The sequence below is a fragment of the Microcaecilia unicolor genome, chromosome 4 (genome assembly GCF_901765095.1).
Source record: "Microcaecilia unicolor chromosome 4, aMicUni1.1, whole genome shotgun sequence".
In the NCBI taxonomy this organism is placed as follows: domain Eukaryota; kingdom Metazoa; phylum Chordata; class Amphibia; order Gymnophiona; family Siphonopidae; genus Microcaecilia; species Microcaecilia unicolor.
In genome coordinates, this window is record NC_044034.1 from 160,502,492 (window position 1) to 160,525,010 (window position 22,519).

At 46.0% G+C, this 22,519-nt stretch overlaps 1 protein-coding gene across 1 annotated transcript in view; it reads left to right on the top strand.

The window, feature by feature from the left end:
- API5 (apoptosis inhibitor 5) overlaps positions 1 to 22,519 on the top strand; it is a 41,843-nt gene that overhangs the window by 10,082 nt on the left and 9,242 nt on the right. Inside the window, exons 4-10 of the mRNA XM_030200803.1 lie at positions 1,533 to 1,598; positions 2,179 to 2,330; positions 8,960 to 9,166; positions 9,982 to 10,086; positions 11,233 to 11,322; positions 11,458 to 11,639; positions 16,721 to 16,814. Of these exons, the coding sequence (XP_030056663.1) occupies positions 1,533 to 1,598; positions 2,179 to 2,330; positions 8,960 to 9,166; positions 9,982 to 10,086; positions 11,233 to 11,322; positions 11,458 to 11,639; positions 16,721 to 16,814 (896 nt within the window). The remainder of the gene's footprint in view (positions 1 to 1,532; positions 1,599 to 2,178; positions 2,331 to 8,959; positions 9,167 to 9,981; positions 10,087 to 11,232; positions 11,323 to 11,457; positions 11,640 to 16,720; positions 16,815 to 22,519) is intronic.

The following is a 22,519-nucleotide window of genomic DNA, read 5'->3' on the forward strand; positions in this document are numbered from 1 at the left end:
TGTTATCCAGTAACCAAGATTTAGTGGTGCAAAGTGAGCATATCTTGTCTGTAATAAGAACAATTTTATTCCTAACAGAGCAAACATTCAGTAGAATTAAAGTCCACTTATGAGATTGAAATGAACTAACAGTATTAGTTATTTCTATTGGAACTAAAATACATGGTTGAAATCCCTCCTCCCAACTGGCAAACCTGCATGTTCACCCCTCCGTATCACCACAAGAATACTGTGACAGCACATAGTACCTTAACTCACGGAATGCTTCAAGTATGAAATCTTTAAACCGTCCTCCACAGTCCTCCGACTTATTGTTTGGATTTTAAGTAGAGAATTTTAAAATCTGAGATTCTTAATGTATTGGCAGTTTTGCATCAGTGTGCAAAACATGGTCTGTGTGTATATCGTTTGAGGGCTCATACAACTAGTGCATATCCTTATGTAGGGGAAGATACACAAGAAAAGACTGGTTGTTGATTCATCATCTTGCTTACTTTTCTTTACTCTAGGCAGCAGTCTTATTAGCTGTATAATGTAAAACTTGGCTAACCTACATGGGTTGGGGTTTTTTTTTTTCAAATGGATTTAATTGTTGAAAGTCATCTCAACTATTCTCACTGCTTTTTAAAAAAAAAAGTATTTTCAGGTGCCTCCTTTACTTGCAGGGCCAAGTTTTAGGTATTGACAACATAGGCATGTGCCTAGGGTGCCATACTGTGAAGGTACCAAATACCCATTCCAAAATCATAAATCCAGCTCTTTTTAATTCTCTGCAGTATTGGGATTGCTGCTGGTTCCTGCTGTGGCTTTTTTCCCCAACCCCCCTTATAACATTGGTGCTTAGTTATAGCACTGCCAAAAGCGATATTCCCTGGCTGATGAGGTTGGAGAGATGTTTCATCTAAGATTATACACTTGGCATTACTCTTGCAGCAGCTTCCTCCACTCTGTGGAGCTGAAAAGTATTTCCTGCACCATATACCCAAGACTGATAGGATAAGTCACGTGGAGCCATATTTTCAAAGCACCTAGACTTACAAAGTTACATAGTAACCAGTGGAACTTTATAAGTCTAAGGTGGTCTTTGACTATGCCACAGTAGCATTTACCGCCTGCTGATGTCTACTGCGAACTAAAAACACTACTGCAGCTTAGTAAAAGACCCCCTAAGTGCTATGAAAATGAGCCCCTTAGACTGTCTTGTATTATATTGCAGCCAAATAATGGATTCGGCCTAATGTGTCTTTTTTTTTTGCCATATATTGCATTGCTGCACTCATGTTTCTAAATGAAGCTACTCTTGTTTTACTGTAAAGGCAGTGATTTTTTTTCTTTCAATACAATTTAACTATTTTGTTAGCCAGCAAAAGGAGTAGTGTAGGTAGCAGGGCTCTTCCACAGAATAACAGAAGGACAAGAGATATAATCAACCAAATCTTTATTCCAAGCATTTTGTTAGGAAATATGGATTCTAATTCTGTAGCTTTGCTTTTACTCTGATGGTTACTAACCATGTGTTATGTTCCTTGCAGACGATTCTGCGGAATTTAACTTGGTGAACAATGCTCTACTGAGTATATTCAAGATGGATGCTAAAGGTAAAGATTGTTTCTCTTTAATTATAGCTTATCATATATTCAAAAATATAATCTTAAAACTAGTTGCTATATTTTACCTTTGAGATCAGATTAGACCATGGTTTTTGAAGAGAGTCTTGGTAAACCGTCATTTTGCCTGAAGACAGAAGCCTTTTAAACAAAAAAACTACCAGGATAACTGCAATTATCTGTTTTATACTTATGCAAAGGGACAACCAGTCTGAAATCTTGAGGAATAAATTGCTGTCTTGGTTGGGCTGTAGCACTCGCCTTGACCATCCATGGCATCACTTCCTGTATTCTGAGCAATTTTAAGTATTATATTTTTGGACTTTTATATTCTGCAGCTAAATGCAACTTTACATGCGTTTCCATGCCATGAGCAGGACAGTGTAGTTGGGTTTCTCTGCAGCAAGTGTTTACACACTTATTTATGGTGCTATGTGTCTTGTGATAAAACACATACCATAAATACTCTTCATATGGAATGTGGATTGAATTATTCATACCAAATGAATTGCTCACTGTCAAACACTGTCGTATGGGTTGCCAGTCTAATGGAATCTATCTAAATATTTAGGAACATTGGGAGGCTTGTTTAGTCAGATTCTGCAAGGAGAGGATATTGTCAGAGAACGAGCCATTAAATTCCTGTCTACAAAACTCCGAACCTTGCCAGAGGATGTGCTCACAAAAGAAGTGGAGGACTTCATACTCAGCGAGTCAAAGAAGGTGAGATTTGTGCATTTCTTATCCAGTTGACCTGCAGTCTTTTCACTTCCAATGCTAGATATGGATGTTTCCCAGGGTAAGATGTAGTAAGCTGTTTGTATGATGGGTCTGGAATTGGAAGGTCTGAGGCTTTTCTAGATGCAGATGGAGATGAACTGCAAAGTTCTTTGAGTACCCAGGCCTGTAGTTGTCAAGGGTGTGAATTTGCCAAGCCAGGCAAAGGTGTATGTGTTTGATCAAGTAGATGATGTAAAGTATAATTCCATAGTGTCCCACAGATCAATCCAAAGACTTGTGGTTGTGTCCCTCTACCAGCAAGTGGAGATAGAGAGAACCTCCGAGGTTTGCTATATGTGGACCTATGCAGCCAAGTAAACCTCAGTATTCTCTGTCTAGCAGGTGGAGGAACATCTCTGTGCAGCTCTGGTTTGATCTGGCTACTGGTGTCCTTTGGGCCTAGTTTAGCACAGTCAGGGGTTGAGTGGCTGTTTGTAGCTTCTGGTGTACACTTGGTGGTACCAGGTCCCTCCCAGTCTCCCCCTACCTTTCCTCCATCGCCTGGGGCTGTGGACCTAATCAGGTGTTGCCTTTCTCTCCTGAGTAAAAAAAAAAAAAGGTAAGCGTCTCTTTAAGAGACTTTGTTTTTTTTTAATCATACAGAGGACCTAGAGGGGCTGCTGAGTCTGTTTGAGGGGCAGACATTTGTGGAGCATGTCAGTGCCTTCTGAGGCGGCTAAGCGCTGCTCCCTGTCTGGGGGCCGGAGAGCAGCGTCGGGGGAGTGTGAGTCGTGCCACCGTCAGCCCACAGCGGGTGTTCAGCGTGACTGGGGGGGGGTTCCCCTTAGGTGTCCGGTGAGTCGGAAGCGCAGGGGATAGTTTTGGCAGTTTTTCGGGGCAGTTAGTGCAGCGGGCGCCATTTTTTCCTCTGAGGCACGACCAGCTCCGCACGTGGTGGTGGTTGACAGACAGGAGGCACAGCGCGCTTCTGTGGCACAAGAGGGAGCAGGGGAGTCCCTTTCAGTTCCTTTTTCCCCAGATTTTGTTTTATTAATGCATGATGCCTTTCTTCTGAAGAAGTCAGGAACTTCTCTTCAGGCAGCCCCGTCTCTTCCTCAGCAAACTTCGGTTGCTGCAGCCTCTCAGTCTTTCCTGCCAAAACGTCCCTGGGTGGAGATTTTGGATCCTGAGGAGCTATCTGACACAGGTGGCCCGGCATTGTCTCCAGGCTCTCCCTCAGAATCATTGGATTTGGCAGATGAAGTCACCCTGCCTTCTGAGGAGGGGGATGACCCGACAGCTGCCCGCCTTTTTTGCAGGGAAGAGCTTCCCTCCCTGATTATTAGGCCTTTTGAGGTTTTGGCCATTTCACCCCCTGAATCGTCAGGGGGAACAGGTCCAGTGCCCTCTATTATGTCTGGCACCAAATGCCCACCTTGTTCCTTTCATGTGCATGAGGCCATGAAAATCCTTATTTCGGCGCAGTGGGCTTAAGGTTGCTAGAGCTATGCCGTGTCTTTACGTGCTGCCTGCTGCTGACTTAGACTTACTGAAAGTTCATACGGTGGATTCATTAATCACAGCGGTCACTAAGAAAACCACTCTCCCTGTGGAGGGTGGCACGGCGCTCAAGGACCCTCAGTTGGAGTCTTGCTTAAGCTGTCCTTTGAAGTAGCGGCCCTTTCCCTTCAAGCTTCAGTTTGTAGCTCCTATGCGGTGCAGGCATGCTTATCGTGGGTACAGAAAGCCTCCTCTCCGGAGGACCTCGTGGCTGTTTTGCCGACCTTAGAGTCCGGTTTAGCCTTCCTTGTGGATCTTCTTTATGATTTTTTGAGGGCTTCAGCGAGGGAGGTTTCCATAGCGGTCACTGCACGTCACTGGCTGTGTTTGCAACATCGGGCTGCAGACGTGACCTCTAAGTCACGGCTTGCAAGGCTTCCTTTTTGGGGAAAGCTTTTGTTTGGGACAGACCTAGAACAGATTGTGAAGGACTTTGAAGACTCTAAGGGCTAGCGCCTCCCGGAGGACAGGTCCAAATTTGTGCGGACGGCGGGACCTAGACCTACGTTTAGGGATACATGTCGTTACCGTCTAGGTCACGGGGCCTCTTTTCAGAGAGCAAGGTCTTCTCAGTGACCTCAGCCCTTTCGAGGTGACAGGCGGGCCTTCCTTTCTGGTAACAGAAACCAGCCCGCAGCCAGGTCCACCCAATGATGGGGCCCTGGTCCATCTGCAGCCGGTTATTGGGGGCAGGCTTTCCCTATTCCTGGTGGAGTGGACCAGGGTAACATCCGACGGATGGGTCTTGGAGGTTATCAGAGACGGCTACAAGTTGGAATTGGCTTGTCCGATAGTAGACTCATTTCTGGAATCTCCTTGCAAATTTCCCACCAAGGTGCGGGCAGTTCGTCACACCCTCCTCAACTTACAACAACTGGGAGCCATTCAGCCTGTACCCCCAGCAGAAAGAGGGTGCGGCCGATACTCCATTTATTTTGTGGTGCCAAAAAAGGGCGGTTCTTGGTGACCCATCCTAGATCTCAAGTGTGTCAACAGGTCCTTACAGGTTCAGCATTTCCGCATTGAAACCCTCCGCTCGGTGATCGCAGCGGTACAGCCAGGGGAGTTTTTGACGTCTCTCGATCTCAAAGAGGCCTATTTACACATTCCAATTTGGCCTCCCCACAGGCGTTTTCTTCGTTTTGCAGTGTTCGACCGTCATTTTCAATTCAAAGCAATGCCCTTCGGCCTAGCCACAGCACCTCGGACTTTTTCCAAGGTCCTTGTCGTAGTGGCGGCCTATCTTAGAAAGGAAGGGATTCAAATCCATCCTTATCTAGACGACTGGCTTGTGCGGGTGTCTTCTTTCAAGGAGAGTCGACGGGCAGCCGACAGAGTGGTCGGGTTCCTTCAATCGCATGGTTGGGTGATCAACTTCCCAAAGTGCAGCCTTACGCCCTCCCAGACGCTGGAATACTTGGGAGTGTGCTTCAATACCCGAACAGGGATAGTTTCTCTTCAGCTCGAGCACAGCGGTTGCAGGGTCAGTTGCGAGCTCTGTTCCAAACTCCGAACCCGCAGGCTTGGGACTATGTACAAGTTCTGGGTTCCATGGCTTCCACCTTGGACGTCATAAAGTGAGCCAGAGCTCATATTCGCCCCCTGCAGTGGCACCCTCTGAACTGTTGGTCTCCTCTCTCGGAGGATTACGAGGTTCGGGTGCCATGTTCGACCCGTCTGCACACAATCATGCACTGGTGGTTCATTCAAAAGAATCTGGTGTCGGGCATTCCTCTGCAAACCCAGGAACGGAAGGTCGTGACCACGGATGCGTTGCTGTCTGGTTGGGGGGCTCATTGCCTCCAACAGACGGCCCAGGGCATTTGGACCTCGACGGAGGCGTCTTGGTCCATCAACCACTTGGAGTTGCGGGTGATTCATCTGGCCCTTTGGGAGTTTGTGTCTCTTCTTGCCAAGATTGCCAAGACCTGTCGTTTCTTTCTTTACAACATCCGTAAAATCCGCCCCTTTCTTTCCGAGCACTCTACCAAAACCCTCATCCACACCCTTGTCACCTCTCGTTTGGACTACTGCAATCTGCTTTTTGCTGGCCTCCCACTTAGTCACCTCTCCCCTCTCCAGTCGGTTCAAAACTCTGCTGCCCGTCTCATCTTCCGCCAGGGTCGCTTTACTCATACTACCCCTCTCCTCAAGACCCTTCACTGGCTCCCTATCCGTTTTCGCATCCTGTTCAAACTTCTTCTACTAACCTATAAATGTACTCACTGTGCTGCTCCCCAGTATCTCTCCACACTCGTCCTTCCCTACACCCCTTCCCGTGCACTCCGCTCCATGGATAAATCCTTCTTATCTGTTCCCTTCTCCACTACTGCCAACTCCAGACTTCGCGCCTTCTGTCTCGCTGCACCCTACGCCTGGAATAAACTTCCTGAGCCCCTACGTCTTGCCCCATCCTTGGCCACCTTTAAATCTAGACTGAAAGCCCACCTCTTTAACATTGCTTTTGACTCGTAACCACTTGTAACCACTCGCCTCCACCTACCCTCCTCTCTTCCTTCCCGTTCACATTAATTGATTTGATTTGCTTACTTTATTTATTTTTTTGTCTATTAGATTGTAAGCTCTTTGAGCAGGGACTGTCTTTCTTCTATGTTTGTGCAGCGCTGCGTATGCCTTGTAGCGCTATAGAAATGCTAAATAGTAGTAGTAGTAGTAGTCTTCTCCGTGGTTGCCCAGTTCGAGTTCTCTCGGACAATGCGACGGCGGTCGCCTACGTGAACCGTCGGGGGGGGGGGGGGCACAAGGAGTGCACCACTAGCGCGCGAGGTGGCCCTGATCTGCCGTTGGGCAGAGACTGATCTCTCTCTCTTGACGGCGGCTCATATAGTGGGGTCACAGAATGTGCAAGCGGACTTTCTCAGTTGCCACCAGTTGGAGCCGGGGGAGTGGACACTCTCCCCTCTGGCCTTCGATCAGATAGCTGCCCGTTGGGGGAAGGTAATGGACGTAATGGCCACTGCATTCAATGCGAAGTTTCCCTGTTTCTTCAGCAGGGGAAGAGAGCTGGGCTCTGAAGGCATCAATGCTCTTCTACAACCTTGGCCCAGGGGGCCTGCTCTATGCCCTTCCCCCCTGGCCTATGGTGGGCAGGTTACTGACTTGCATTGCCAGTGAGTGATCCTGGTGGCCCCGGATTGGCCCAGATGTCCCTGGTACGCGAATATGGTCAGGCTCCAGTTTGATTATCTTCTCCGGCTCCAGGAGCAGGACGATCTCTTGCTGCAGGGACCAGTCATGATGGAGGATCCCTCCTCCTTAAGGCCTGGCCCTTGAAAGGGTATCCGGACGCGGTTATCGCTACGATGCTTCACGCTCAGGAAAGATCCACCTAGGTAGCTTATGCTAGGGTGTGGCGTACCTTCGATTTGTGGTGTGCGAGTTCGGGATTGTCAGCAGCTTCGGTATTGGTTATCCTCGTGATTCTTCAGGATGTGTACAGAAATCACTCTCGAGTTCTCCTATGGTGCAGGTGGCAGCTCTGGCATGCTTTAGAGCCCACTTCAGGGGCGTCGATCGCCTCCCACCTGGATGTGGTTCGTTTTTTGAGGGGCATAAATCGGTTGCGTCCTCCGCACGTGCCAGTTCTGCCACCCTGGAACCTTAGTCTAGTTCTCAAAGCGCTTCAGCGTCCTCCTTTCGAACCCTTATCAGGGATTACGGTTAAGGATTTTATCTTGAAGGCGATTTTCCTAGTAGCCATTACTTCGGCTCGGAGAATTTCAGAATTGCTGGCTCTTTCTTGCAGAGACCCCTTCCTGCGTTTTATGGGGGTGGGGGTATTGATTAGGACAGTTCCTTCGTTTTTGCCCAAGGTGGTTTCTTGTTTCCATTTGGGGCAGTCTCTGCATTTTCTGACTTTTCGCCGGGAAGATTACCCCAAGCAATTCCGGGCTCTTCGCAGCCTCAACGTGAGACGGGCTCTTCTCAGGTATTTGGAGATGACGAATGAATTTCGTCTTTCTAACCATCCCTTCGTCCTTTTTGGAGGCAATAAGAAGGGTCATATGGCTTCCAAGGCCACCATAGCCCGTTGGGTGCGGGAGGCCATCACTTCGGCCTACTTGGCATTGGGCAAGCAAGCCCCTGCGCAAATTCGTGCTCATTCTACTCGAGATCAGTCTTCCTCCTATGCAGAGTCCCATTTGGTTTCTCTGGAAGATAACTGCAGAGCCGCTACATGGACCGGTCCATACTTTCACTTGTCATTATCGGGTGGATGTGGCAGCTCGGCAGGATGCAGTGTTTGGCTCGTCGGTGATTTCTGTCGGGTTGGGGGTGTGCCGCCCTACTTGGGTATATCCCACAAGTCTCTGGATTGATCTGTGGGACGCTATGGAAGGAAAAATTAATTCTTACCTGATAATTTTCTTTCCATTAGTCCCAACAGATCAATCCAGAAGCCCCCCCTGGATTTACTGTATGCGGTTTTGTTTCGGTTGGTTAGTTGTTTTGGGTTTCGTTCTGAATGTTCCTTCATTGATTAAATAATAAAAGCAAATAAATTTGGAAGTGGTTGAAGTATTTTGGGCATTTGGTCTGACAATGTCAGGACAGTTTTCTATTGTTTCCATTCCACTGCTTTGGTATCATTCATACTGAGGTTTACTTGGCTGCACAGGTCCACATATAGCAAACCTCGGAGGTTCTCTCTATCTCCACCTGCTGGTAAAGGGACACAACCACAAATCTCTAGATTGATCTGTTGGGACTAATGGAAAGAAAATTATCAGGTAAGAATTAATTTTTCCTGGTGTATCAACATTCTTTAGGTCATAATTGGCATAAACTGGAGTTGTCAGTGGCAGGATACTTGGCATATGAACCTTTGGCACACAATGGTGGATGGGTTGGGCCTCAAAACTCTGAGGAAGAAAATGAGTCTTATGAGTCAATAAATATAGGCACTTAACTTTACCTGCTGGTAATATTGATAATTTTATCTTCTAGATGAGTTATCCTAGTTTTGTATACAGTCAACTCCTTTTCTCTTGAGCGTAAATAAACTAAACTGATTTTCAGTTGCATCTATGAGGTTTCATCTTTGTTTATAGGTCCTTTATGACGTGACAGGTGAGGAGTTTGTTCTGTTCATGAAGATTTTGTCTGCACTGAAGAGCTTGCAGACAGTGAGTGGGAGACAGCAGCTGGTGGAACTGGTGTCGGATCAAGCTGGCCTTCAGCAGATGTTCAACCCATCAGATCCAGATTCGGTGGATAGGCTCTTGCAATGCATGCGACAGGCAGTGCCATTCTTCTCTGTAGGTATTTCACTGTAACTGCCAAGCATAATTACCACAGACCGATTGCATTCATTTTTAAATTCATTGCATATATGGACTGTGTACTATTACAGATCAAGGTAGCTCTAGTCCATGACCCTAGTTAGGTTTCATGTTCACCAGGGCACATATACAATTACTCTAAACACAATAACTGTTTTACAATAATCGGTGACTCCATGGTTAATATGCCTTCCCAGAAAGTGTAATGCTAAAGGGTAGCAATATTTCCTATGTTATATTCTCAATAGATTACAAGATTTTCATTTGGGTTCTGTGAACTCACTGGAACTCTTGTGGGAGCATTTTGTTCTATAATATGTTCTCTAGGGAGTTGGAACAGGTCAAGGGAGCTCAAAGCCCCAAATTATACATAAAAATCATTTTCAGATTGAAATGTTTTCCCTTTTTAAGGGAGACCGTTGCATTGTTCACCCACTGGGGTATTTGAATCATGTCTGCTTTCTGAGTAAGCCAGATTAGGACACCACTTAGAAAGCTCTGAGTCTGAAAGAAAAAAGGTTGGGGTGGTTTAAAATGTAAAGAAATAATTATTGCATGTGAAGTTTGCTATGCATAAAATGTTCACTGCAAGGCAAAGATTTTTGTGCAGAAATGTAACTTAATACATTTTGAGTAACCTTATGATCTGTTAAGGACTGTGTCACCTTTTGAGCAGTTGATTAAGTTTGGAAAGAGTTGTTCATCAGTCTTTCCCTTCTCTCTAATGTGAACATCTTTCTAACCTTTATTTCCCACAAGTTTGCATTTTATGTTCTTTCTGGGTTGTACAGAAAAACGTTCACTCCACAAAGTTTGTGACTTACTTTTGCGAGCATGTGCTTCCCAACCTGAGTTCCCTGACCAGCCCAGCAGAAAGCATCGATATTCAGTTAGAGGTAAGAGAAGTTGCTGCTCTAAAGTTGGAGGCTCACCTCATTTGCCTTTTGAAAAATCTGATGTTACATTTTGGATCTCTCTTTACCTCAACCAGATATTTCAAGGTGCATAGAGTATCTGCACTTTTATTTTATTGGTTTGGTTTTAAGAAGCAGTGAACGTACAAAGCAATATTACTCCCATGTCTTTTACCAGTTATAGCTGTTGGATGTTCCTTGTCTTACATGGATACATTTTCATGTTCTGTACATGAAACAGAATAACATCATTGCTGAACAACAGGATATCCCTTCCCCAACCATCCAGACATGCATCCCTACAAAAATCCCCCCACCATTTGAATAAACTCTTCAGTTTAAAATGCAGATACTCTGTTTGGTTAGAGTGGAGAACCATGTAGAGTATCTGCATTATAAACTGAAAAGTAGTGTTTATTCACATGGAAACATGACGGCAGATAAGGGCCCATCCTCTGTAACCCCTAACTCTTCCTTTTCCTAAGTGATACCACATGCTTTTCCCATGCTTTTTCAAATTCTGGAACAGTCCTCGACTCCTGTTAACTTATGTGACAGCTCCATGTCTGAGGTGGACTGAATACCAGCTGCTATTTGTTATAGGTAGTGCTTTCTGTATATAACCTTAGTATTACTTTTACAGTGTTTGTACTTTGTTAGCACTCTCTTTAAATAAAATATACAGTGATTTATCTTATAGTACATAACTTCATAAGTATTGCATAACTACATAAGTATTGCCATACTGGGACAGACCAAAGGTCCATCGAGCCTAGCATCCTGTTTCCAACAGTGGCCAATCCAGGTCACAAATACCTGGCAAGATCCCAAAAAAGTACAAAACATTTTATGCTGCTTATCCCAGAGATAAGCAGTGGATTTTCCCCAAGTCCATTTTAATAATGATCTATGTACTTTTCCTTTAGGAAGCCGTCTAAACCTTTTTTAAACCCCACTAAGCTAACCACCGTGAACGTTTACAATTTTTGTAAAGTTTTTGTTTGGATTATTTTTTTAAATATTCCAACTCTCTTTATTCTTGTGAGGTGGTATTTAGCACTGTGTCATAGATTAAATTGATAGATCTGATTGCTTTTCATAACTTCTGAGCCAACTTTTCTTGTACAGGTGTTGAAATTGCTTGCAGAGATGAGCTCCTATTGTGGTGACATGGAGAAACTTGAGTCTAACTTAAAGAAACTGTTTGACAAGTTACTGGTAAGGATTTAGGATTTGCTGTTTTGTGTAAAAACAGATTTCTAACCTTAGCACTTATAAATTTTGTTACTTGAATGATTACTTTTTTTCACCCTGAGTAGTCCTTGCAAACATTTTCTCATTTGTGGTCTGCAGGAGTACATGCCACTTCCTCCAGAAGAAGCAGAAAATGGGGAAAATGCAGGTAACGAAGAGCCCAAGCTGCAGTTCAGTTACGTGGAGTGTCTGCTTTTCAGCTTCCACCAGCTGGGTCGGAAACTTCCCGACTTCCTGACAGATAGACTAAATGCGGAGAAATTAAAAGACTTCAAAATCAGGTGCGTGCTTGAAAGGGAGAGTCATACACACTCATGATACAAAGTCTTCAGCACTGTCAGTTTCAGAAACAGTTCATGGGAAAATCACTTCTCTGGCATTGTTTCAGCTGTTGTTCCTGTCGGGAGCTGCCTTCACGGGAGGCATACACTGAGATTATGAGTGAAACGTGGATTTTAACAGACAGAAAATGCAATTTTGAGCACTGGTACTTTAGTAGGAATTAAGATTGTAACTAACTGTTCAGCAGGGCAACAACGGGAGGGGGGGCCAGAGCCCAAGGTAGGGGAGGCACATTTTGGCTCACCTCCTCTGCTCAGTTTCATGATAACAAGCGTGCACAACGACTGAAAACAGGACAGGGCGCCAGGCAATGTGAGACTAGTGTGGGACAAACTCTTTAGTTGGTGGGGGTTGGGACCCCTAGAGCCATTTTGGGGGGGGGGGGGGCTAGGCCCCCATAGCCCCCCCCCCCCCCCCCCCCCCCCGCCCCATAGCTACGCCACAGTTGTTCAGTAAGATCGATTTTCTGGAAGCCTATGATATAAGAATGTATGTTTTTTGTGTTTCCTTAAAAAAAAAATGTTCTGTGATATGTATTGAAATATGGGTCATCAAACAAGTTACAGGCTACTAGGGTAGTTCTATAAATTGGCCTCTCAACGCCATGTGCTTGGCACCAATTCTATAACGGCATTTTGGCACCGAGATTTTATTATTGAATACTAGTAAGTCAGCATTTTCACATCCATTCTACGACGCACCATCTTACACCATGTCAATAGCAGACATAAATTGATGCACCAAGTGAGGCACATAACTTATAGCAGGGGTGTCCAACCTCTGTCCTCGAGAGCCACAACCCAGTCGAATTTTCAGGATTTCCCCAATGACTATGCATGAGATCTATTTGCAGGTAGTGCCTCCATTGTATGCAAATAGATCTTATACATATTCATTGTTAACAATGCAATGGGCTATATTTGTTAAATAACTGTCTAAATGTACTAATAGTATAAACCACACTGTCAGTTATACTTGAAAACTCTTCAATAATTTATTTATTGCTTACAAACCATGCTAAATCAGTATATTATTACTCCCTGCATCCTCATACACACTCATACCCATACTTGATTTACAGCACTAATAGAGCAGACTCACTAATACACATTCCAACTGACTGCTCAAAATATCCATGAACTCAGCAAGCTGCTTCTTTTAAAAGTCCATGCCGCCAGCAAGCTGCTTGTTTTAAAAGTCCATGCAGTAGCAATTGCTGCACTTCACCCTTTAGTCAGTCAAAGTTTTGCCCTGCAAGCTGCTTCTTTCAAATGTCCATGCTGCAGCAACTGCTGCTCCTCCTCGGTCCTGGATATTCGAAACAGAAACCAAATCAATCCTTTGAGTCCTCAGCTCTTGTGCTAACTCCGCTTCCAATCCTTTGATAGGCCCCAGACTCTACACAGTCTGCGTTTCGCTATAACAGCATCATCAGGAGTCGGGTCCTACAATTAGTGATTAAACATATCTCATGGCTGCAGGGGGGGTTGTGGTGGAAGGTGAATTTCCACCATCCTGCAGCCATGAGATATTATTGAAGAGTTTTCAAGTAAAGTATAACTGACAGTGTGGTTTATACATATTCATTGGGGAAATCCTGAATATCCAACTGGGCGAGGGCTGAGGTTAGACACCCATGGCCCGTCTCCCTTGCATCTAAGTACTGTGGCACTTAGTGCTACCTTTGTAAAATAGCGTCCAGCGCACATAGATGCCAAACTGTCAATTAATGAACATAAGAATAGCCGTACTGGGTTCGACCAGTGGTCCATCTGACCCAGTATCCTGCTTCCAGCAGTGGCCAATTGAGGTCCAAGTACCTGACAGAATCCCAAATGGTAGCAAGATTCTGACCCCAGGGACAAGCAGTGGCTTTCCCCATGTCTATCTCAAAGCAGACTATGGACTTTTCCTCCAGAAATTTGTCCAAACCTATTTTTAAACCCAGATACACTGATACCACATCCTTTGGCAATGAGTTCTAGAACTTACTAGTTGAGTGGGTCAAAGGCACACTAGCAGTTTTAGCGCATGCTAATGATTAGCATGAGCTAAATGCTAGAGACGCCTATAGAACTATATGGGCATCTCTAACGTTTAGCACATGCTAAAAGGACCCCTGAGTGAAACTTCCTTGAGTGTCCTCTAGTCTTTGTACTTTTTAAAGAGTAAAAAATCGATTTATGTTTCCCTGTTCTGCACCACTCAGGATTTTGTAAACCTCTATCATATCTCCCTGCAACGGTCTCTTTTTCAAGCTGTAGAGCCCTAATCTCTTTAGCCTTTCCTCATATGAGAGGAGTTCCATCTCCTTAACCATTTTGGTCGCCCTTCTTTGAACCTTTTCTAATTCTGCTATATCTACTATAATAAAAAGCACCTCCAACGTTCTGAAGCTGACTTCGTGGCACTGTGGCACTGTAGGGTTCGTAAGTCTGTAGTTCAGCGTTTCATTGGCTCTCACTATCCCATAACGTCACAGAACGAGGAACCAATCAATGCCCAACCTGCCTGCCCGGACCGTCATTGCTGCCACAGGATGTAAACTCCAGGCCAATCAACTTGCACCGAGGAATTTTCATTTCTGCGTCGGGTGCTCAAGCCCAAAAGGAGATTGTCAATCAATCTGACCTGACACCTTCCTCGAACTTCACTGTGGGGTCTGGGGAACGCGCTCCTCTGTACCGAGCAAACTCCTCCCCCAAAGGGCGGGGTTTCAGGGGCAGCCGAGCTCCAGGCGCGAAACCCCGCCTCGTCAGTTAAATACCCTCGGACCTCGCACAGAAGGATAAAGAAGGACACGGGCGCTCGAGCCCAAAAGGAGGTTGTCAATCAATCTGATCTGACACCTTCCTGGAACTTAACTGCAGGGTCTGGGAAACGCGCTCCTCTGTACCGAGCAAACTCCTCCCACAAAGGGCGTGGTTTCAGGGGCAGCCGAGCTCCAGACGCGAAACCCTGCCTCTTCCTTTAAATACCCTCGGAACTCGCACGAAAGGATAAAGAAGGGCAAAGAGACCGACACTGCACCAGAGCACAACATGGCAGGTGAGAGATAAACAGACATAGGAAGCATGGCAGGGGAGGGAGCGAGGGACGGACAGACAGACAGTCACACGTATTTATTTTTTGGGATTTAGTAATCGCAAGGGAAGGCTACAGATGGGCAGGGCTTTCAAATGAGCGACAGAGAATCGGTGGGTGACTGGAGGGGGGAGAGAGGTGAATCGCTGGGTGGCTACAGGGGGGGCAGGGGACAGAGGACAATCGCTGGGTGCCTGGAGGGGGGGGGCAGGGGACAGAGGACAATCGCTGGGTGGCTGGAGGGGGGGGGGCCAGGGGAGAGAGGAGAATCACTGGGTGGCTGGAGGGGGGCAGGGGAGAGAGGAGAATCGCTGGGTGGCTACAGGGGGGGCAGGGGACAGAGGACAATCGCTGGGTGCCTGGAGGGGGGGCAGGGGACAGAGGACAATCGCTGGGTGGCTGGAGGGGGGGGCCAGGGGAGAGAGGAGAATCACTGGGTGGCTGGAGGGGGACAGGGGAGAGAGGAGAATCGCAAAGTGGCTGGAGGGGGGCAGGAGAGAGAGGAGACTCGCTGGGTGGCTGGAGAGGGGGGGCAGTGGAGAGAGGAGAATCGGGTGGCTGGAGAGGGGGGGGCAGGGGAGAGGAGAATCGGTGGGTGGCTGGAGGGGGGTAGGGTAGAGGAGAATCGGTGGGTGGCTGGAGGGGGGCAGGGGAGAGAGGAGAATCGCTGGGTGGCTGGAGAGGGGGGGCAGGAGAGAGGAGAATCGCTGGGTGGCTGGAGAGGGGGGCAGGGGAGAGGGGAATCGCTGGGTGGCTGGAGGGGGGCAGGGGAGAGAGGAGAATCGGTGGGTGGCTGGAGGGGGGGGCAGGGGAGAGAGGAGAATCGGTGGGTGGCTGGAGAGGGGGCAGGGAGAGAGGAGACTCGGTGGGTGGCTGGAGGGGGCAGCGGAGAGAGGAGAATCACTGGGTGGCTGGAGGGGGGGCAGGGGAGAGAGGAGAATCGCTGGGTGGCTGGAGAGGGGGGCAGGGGAGAGAGAATCGCTGGGTGGCTGGAGAAGGGGGCAAGGGAGAGAGAATCGCTGGGTGGCTGGAGAGGGGGCAGGGGAGAGAGGAGAATCGGTGGGTGGCTGGAGAGTGGGGCAGGGGAGAGAGGAGAATCTCTGGGTGGCTGCAGGGGAGAGAGGAGAATCGCTGGGTGGCTACAGGGGGGGCAGGGGACAGAGGAGACAGTCTTACTCTCTGTCACACACACACACACACTCTCCCACATTCACTCTCTCTCACACACAGTCACTGTCAAACACACTCTGTCAAACATACACACTCCAAGGAAAACCTTGCTAGTGCCTGTTTCATTTCTCTCAGAAATGGGCCTTTTTTACTAGTCTTCTAATAATTCCTAGCATTCTGTTGCTTTTTTGGCTGCCACCACATACTGGTCAGAAGATTTCAGCATATTGTCCACGTTGACGCCTGACTCCTAAGGTGGATCTTAGCATTAAGTGACTTTGATTTGATGATTCTTCCCAATGTGCATCACTTTGCATTTGTCCACATTGCCACAAGCCACACTGAGCCCGCAAATAGGTGGGAAAATGTGGGATACAAATGTAATAAATAAATTTCATCTGCCATTTGAATTCCCAAATGCCTATGATGCACGTAAGTGGTGTATACCTCTAGGCGCCAGTTTGTAGAATTGCCTCATATATGTTTCTTTGGACTAAGTTAGTATATCTGTAATTAGCGTTCCTCCCCATCATATCTGTGAAGAAACTGCACAGTTATGCTGGGATTAAATAGTACAGGGTTGTTTAAATATTAGGCTGCCTACATACACCATGTGAAAGCTCTTATTTCTGCATATCCACGTGGACTAACAGCAACCATTTAAGATGTTCTCGCTGGTTGATTGTCTTGCATAGAGTTGTATAATGTTTCTTAGTGTCTCTCGAACAGTCTGCTATCAGTAACTTGTCCGTATTTGGGTTTTTAGGTTACAGTATTTTGCACGAGGGTTACAGGTTTATATCCGACAGCTTCGACTGGCTCTCCAAGGCAAAACTGGTGAAGCCTTGAAGACAGAAGAGGTAAGTGCGACTCTTTCGTTTACATTGATATAGAAATTGTGTGCATTTGTTTGTATGCATCAGTGCATGAAACACAGATACTTCCAGCTAAAAAGTTTTTTTTTTTTTTTTTTGTTTGTTTGTCTTTTTAAAGTTCTTCAGACGGTTCATCTGCATAGTCAGGTTTTAGCTTCAGTAACTCCTGTCTGGAGGCAAGAGGTGGACTAAATGGTTTCTAGGACCTCCCCAGTTTGACTGTGTGGTGACAGTTCAAGCATAACTAAAATGGGAATTTAAAAGTTGTCGACATTAAGTTTAGGTTTGTGGTGGAGCAGGAAAGCTATAGTATAAAGCAACAGGACTATCCGTTGTTATAGAACAACCTGAAGGAAATATGTGGCTTCCTGAGAGCCACGGAGATAATAAGGGCTTTGATTCAAAGAGTTTAAAATTCCATTTTGTCAGCTCGGTTAGTGTCCCTGTGACCACTCCGCACATTGTTTATTAGGAGTGTTTTTAGATTAAGATTTATTATTTATAACCTGCCCTTATCCAGGGCGAGGAACAAAGGAACATACATAATAGTAAAAGATACATACATAATTATAACATACTCGGACAACAATTCATAGAAAAAATAAACTATACAATCACATCCATTTTTCCCATGGTATCAAATATGTGGAAGGATATGCAAATTGTACTTGAACAGTTAGCGTATGTGGGTTTAAAATAGGTTTGGGCAAGTTCCTGGAAGAAAAGTCTATAGTCTTGTATTTAGACAGATATGGGAAAGCCATAGCTTGCCCTGGGATTGGTAGAATGGAATGTTTCTACTATTTGGATTTCTGCCAGGTACTTGTGACCTAAATGGGTTTCAGATGCAGATCTCTGGTAAGCCCTGTTTTTATTCAACTGCAGATCAGTTGTAGGGCACATTAACTGCACCAAATAATGTGTAGAATTAATGACGTGGAACCCGATTCAGATTCAAATATACATTTACTAGTAAAAAAGGCCCGTTTCTGACACAAATGAAACGGGCGCTAGCAAGGTTTTCCTCAGAGTGTGTATGTTTCAGAGAGTGTGTGTGAGAGAGAGAGTGAATATGCGAGTGTCTTGTGTGTGTGACAGAGAGAGTGAGTCTGGGTGCGAGTGTGTCTGTGAGAGAGTGTGTGTGTCAGAATGAGAGAGTGTGCGAGTGCATATGTGAGACAGTGAGTGTGAGAGAGAGAGTGTGTTTCACACAGATACACTGTGTGTGAGAGAGAGTGTGTGTGAGACAGAGTGTGAGAGAGTATGTATGCGATACACAGACTCTCTGTGAGACCGAGAGAGTATGTGAGAGTGACTCTGTGACACAGAGAGAGTGGATGTGATATAGTGTGAGAGACTCTGTGAGAGTGAGAGAGAGAAAGATACTGACTGTGAGATAGAGTGTGTGTGTGTGACAGAGCTACCTCCCCCCCTCCATCTGTGGTGTGGGGACCCCCTCCCCTGTGGTCTCAGGATCCCCTCTCCCCCTGTCAGGTCTCAGGACCCCCTCCCCCCCCCCCCCTGCGTTCCCCTCCCCTCTGGTCTCAGGACCCCCTGCCCCTCCCCCCCTCTGCGTTCCCCTCCCCTCTGGTCTCAGGAACCCCTGCCCCTCCCCCCCTCTGCGTGGTTGGCAGCACCATGCGAGTGTGTATGTGAGAGAGAGAGTGAGATTGGGTGCGAGTGTGTGAGAGAGAGTGTGTGATTCTCCTCTGTCCCCTGCAGCCACCCAGCGATTCTCCTCTCTCCGCTGCCCCCTCGAGCCATCCAGCGATTCTCCTCTGTCCCCTGCCCCCCCCTTCAGCCACCCAGCGATTATGCTCTCTCCCCTGTCCCCCTTCAGCCATCCAGTGATTCTCCTGTCTCCCCTGCCCCCCCTCCAGCCACCCAGCGATTCTCCTCTCTCCGCTGTCCCCCCCTCGAGCCATCCAGCGATTGTCCTCTGTCCCCCCCCCTACAGCCACCCTGCGATTGTCATGTGTCCCCTGATTAGGTCCGTCGAAGTGGTGGGGTTAAGCCCTGGCTGTCTCCATCCTTCGATTTCATTCCCTCAGTCCTTCTGCTTTCTGCTTACCCGCCCTCGACATCATAACGTATGACTTCTGTAGCCTGTCCGTCTGCAGCCTTCGATTTCGTTCCCTCACCAGTCCTGCCTTCAGATTCCCCGCCCTCGACGCCATGACGTTTTGACGCGAGGGCGGGGCAGAGAGAGATGTGACACCGTTACGAACCCTTCAATGAAGCCACGGAGTCAGCTTCAGAACATTGGAGGTGCGTTTTATTATAGTAGATATAGAGGCATATTTTCAAAGCACTTTGGGAGGCTAAGTTCCATAGGTTTCTATGGAACTTTGGGAGGCTAAGTGCTTTGAAAATATGCCTCATAGTGTCTTTTGGGTAGCTAAAAATTCAGACTAGGCCCATATAGTCCACTTCCTGAGATTTTCCATCTGCTTCAAACACACTGAGAGGCATTTTTGATATGATCAAAAATCCAGTGCCAGATATGGTCATTTCGAACTAGAAAAACATCTATTTTAAATGTTTTTTTGTGCTGAGTGCTCCTTTCGTTAAGGGCCATTTTCAAATAAAAAAAGGTCAAGTGAAAACTGCACAAAAAAAAAGTCAGTGGAATGTCTGGGGGCCAGCAGTCTTACTAGATTGGCCACACAAACATCCCAGTGGGGCAGCCTAGGGGGCACTGCAGTGAACTTCACGTAAGGTCCCAGGTACACATCACATCATAACCTTCTTACATTGTATAGTGAGCCCTCCAGAAATACCAAAGAATTGTACTGTACCCAACTATACACCACTACGATGGCCCTTATGGCTGCAGGTGTCACCTATATATGGGTTCAATAGGTTTTTTTTGTGTTTTTGGGGCACTGACACAAGTGTACCATTTAGAGTGGGATATGGGCCTGGGTCCCTTTCTGTACAGTCCATTGCACCAACCACTAGGCTACTTCAGGCCACTTGCTGCTCTAAGAGGAATGGCCATTATATTTGCAGCTGTCATAGAGCCTGGTATGTACTGTCCCTTTCACCTCCTAGGGGAGTGAGAGAGAGTCAGTCAGTAACCACTGGGGGATTAAAGGGGGGGGGGTGGTGTAATGCCTTTATCCCTCCAGTAGTCATCTGGTCAGTTTGGGAACCTTTTTGGCACTGAGTTGTTATTGAAACAGATTTAGCCAAAAAGTCATATTTTTTGCCTTGGACATTGTTACAAATGTCCAAATTGTAAGTCCACCCTAGTCCTGTCCAAAAACAGATCTCCTTGAGACTGATGAACTGCACAGAAGAACATTTTCAAAATAGCGATTTGGACATTTTTTCAAGATGAAAAAATCCATCTGTCGCTTTGTGCCGTTTTTGGACATTTTTCCGTTTTGAAAATGAACCCCATTGTGTATTTAATATGCACTTGAATGTGAATCAAGTATTTATCGTCCAAATATATACCCCAGAGAGTTTACTGTGCGAGTTTGAGCCCAGGGATTGTAAATAACTTGCAGACTCACCTATCGATGGGTGCAGTTAGAATTTGTACCAGAGATGCTTTTTGTAATGGGAAAAGATGAATAATTTTCTATTGAGCCCTTTTACTAAAGCTTAATACACACTAACCCCTAGATTCTATATAGCGTGCCTAGAGATCCACGCCAAAATCCATGCAGATTCTATAACAACACACATAACTTAAGCTAATGAGTGCTAACAGCACTTAACAAGCAATAATTTATTTGGTTCACTTGTATCCCACATTTTCCCAGCTTATGCGGGCTCAATGTGGCTAAAAAAGTTACTAGAAAATTACATAATACAACAGGATAAAAGTATTCCAGTAAAAAAAATTGACAAATTTAAATACAGAAGTAGCTAAAAAGAGAATACGGATGGGAATACAGGAGCAACAAAAGGGAAGTTGACAGAAGGTAAAAAGCGGGTAAACAAACAAAACGGAAAAAAAGGGGTTAAAGAGCATTGTGGACTTCGGGGTAGGCTTTACTAAACAAATAAGTTTTTAGTAATGTTTTAAATGTTTGATGATCCGGTGTCTCTTTCAGGAATCTTGGCAAAGCATTCCAGGTTCGCGGGCTGATGAACGAAAAGGAAGAAGCGTAGATTGTCTTGTATTTTAGATTCTTGCAGGAAGGATAGTGCAGATTTAGATAAGTTCGAGATGACGCCAATGAATTTCTAGGAGGTAAATCAATCAAATTACACATGTAAACTGGCGCTAATGAGCACTAATTGCCACTAATTAGAATTTATGTGCACAACTCACTAAGTGTATTCTGTAACAAAGTGCGCCGAACTTCTAACATTCGCAGGCACAAAGGCACATGGTTTTGGGTGGTGAAATGGGAATTTCATGGGCGTGAAATTTACATGCGTAGTTATAGAATATGGTCTAGTGTGCGTAAATCTATGCACTGGGATTTAAGCCATGTTTTCGTTGGTGTAAATGGATGTGCATAGTTTTAGGTGCTGCGATATCAACTAAGTGTATTCTATATACCACGCCTAAATCTAGGCACCGCTTATAGAATGTGCTTAAATCAGTGCCGATTTTTTTTTTAATGCACCATATATAGAATCTGCCCCTAAGTGCTAAGAAGCCTATTCTATGCGTATGGATTTTTTTAGCATTTAGCGCGTGCTAAGCTTTAGTAAAAGGACCCTTAAGTCTCTAGTCAGTAATTCAGCAAGTTCAGTAATATTTTACAGGAATGTGTGCAATGAGGCACTTTTTATCCACTGCTGTGCATTTCCATTTTGGAGAAGAGGCATCAGGCATGAACTTTGATCTTCTTTTTTATTTTTTAAACAATTGTGTTATTTTATTGTGCACACTAATTTATTGGTAATTGATTATTATTGTAAGCCATCAGTTGCTGTTTGTGAAGGGGCAGGATATCCTGTTTTAATAAAAATAAATAAATAAAATAACTGAGATAGAAGGCACATCACGATAATCAACCAAGAGCAGATTGAGGGGTCCTTTTACCAAGCTGTGGTAAAAGGGGCCCTGTTCTAGTAGCAGGGGCTGTTTTTGCAGCGCGCTGAGGCCCTTTTTAACACAGCGGGTAAAAAAGGCCAAAAAAAAGAAATGGACATGCAGTAAGATTTCACTTACTGCGGGGAGGAAGCACTTACCTCCACCCATTGAGATGGCAGTAAGGGCTCCCGTGCTAACCCAATGGAAATCAGGTAGTGCGTGGCGCTGCCCGATTACTGCCAGGTTAACGCCTACGGAAATATTTTTCGAATATTTCTGCTAGCACCGGAAATGCCGTGCACTGAGGGTGGAACTGCAGCTGGCACTCACGTTGGGCCCGCAGTAGCTCCAGATTGGTGTCCACAGTAGACTTACCGCCGCTTTGTAAAAGGGTCCTTCCGTGCCTGAAAAAATCTGTCTTTGCTCTGAAGGTTACATTGCAGTGCATAAGCACCTACAGTCTGTAGATGGTTGGAGAGCTAGGGAGAAGACTGTGAGGGGAAAGAGACCTGACCTCTGAAAAGATGTAGAAAAAAATGTTCCAGTCTCAGATTTGTTTCCCCCAAGTTGGGGGCCTGTGTGAGAGAGGACCCAGAGGTGGACTTGGGCTAGCTGTAGTGGAGCTGATGGTTGAAGCAAAACAAATTGAAGAGAATAACCCTACAGTAGCAAGGCAGGGTGACCTGGG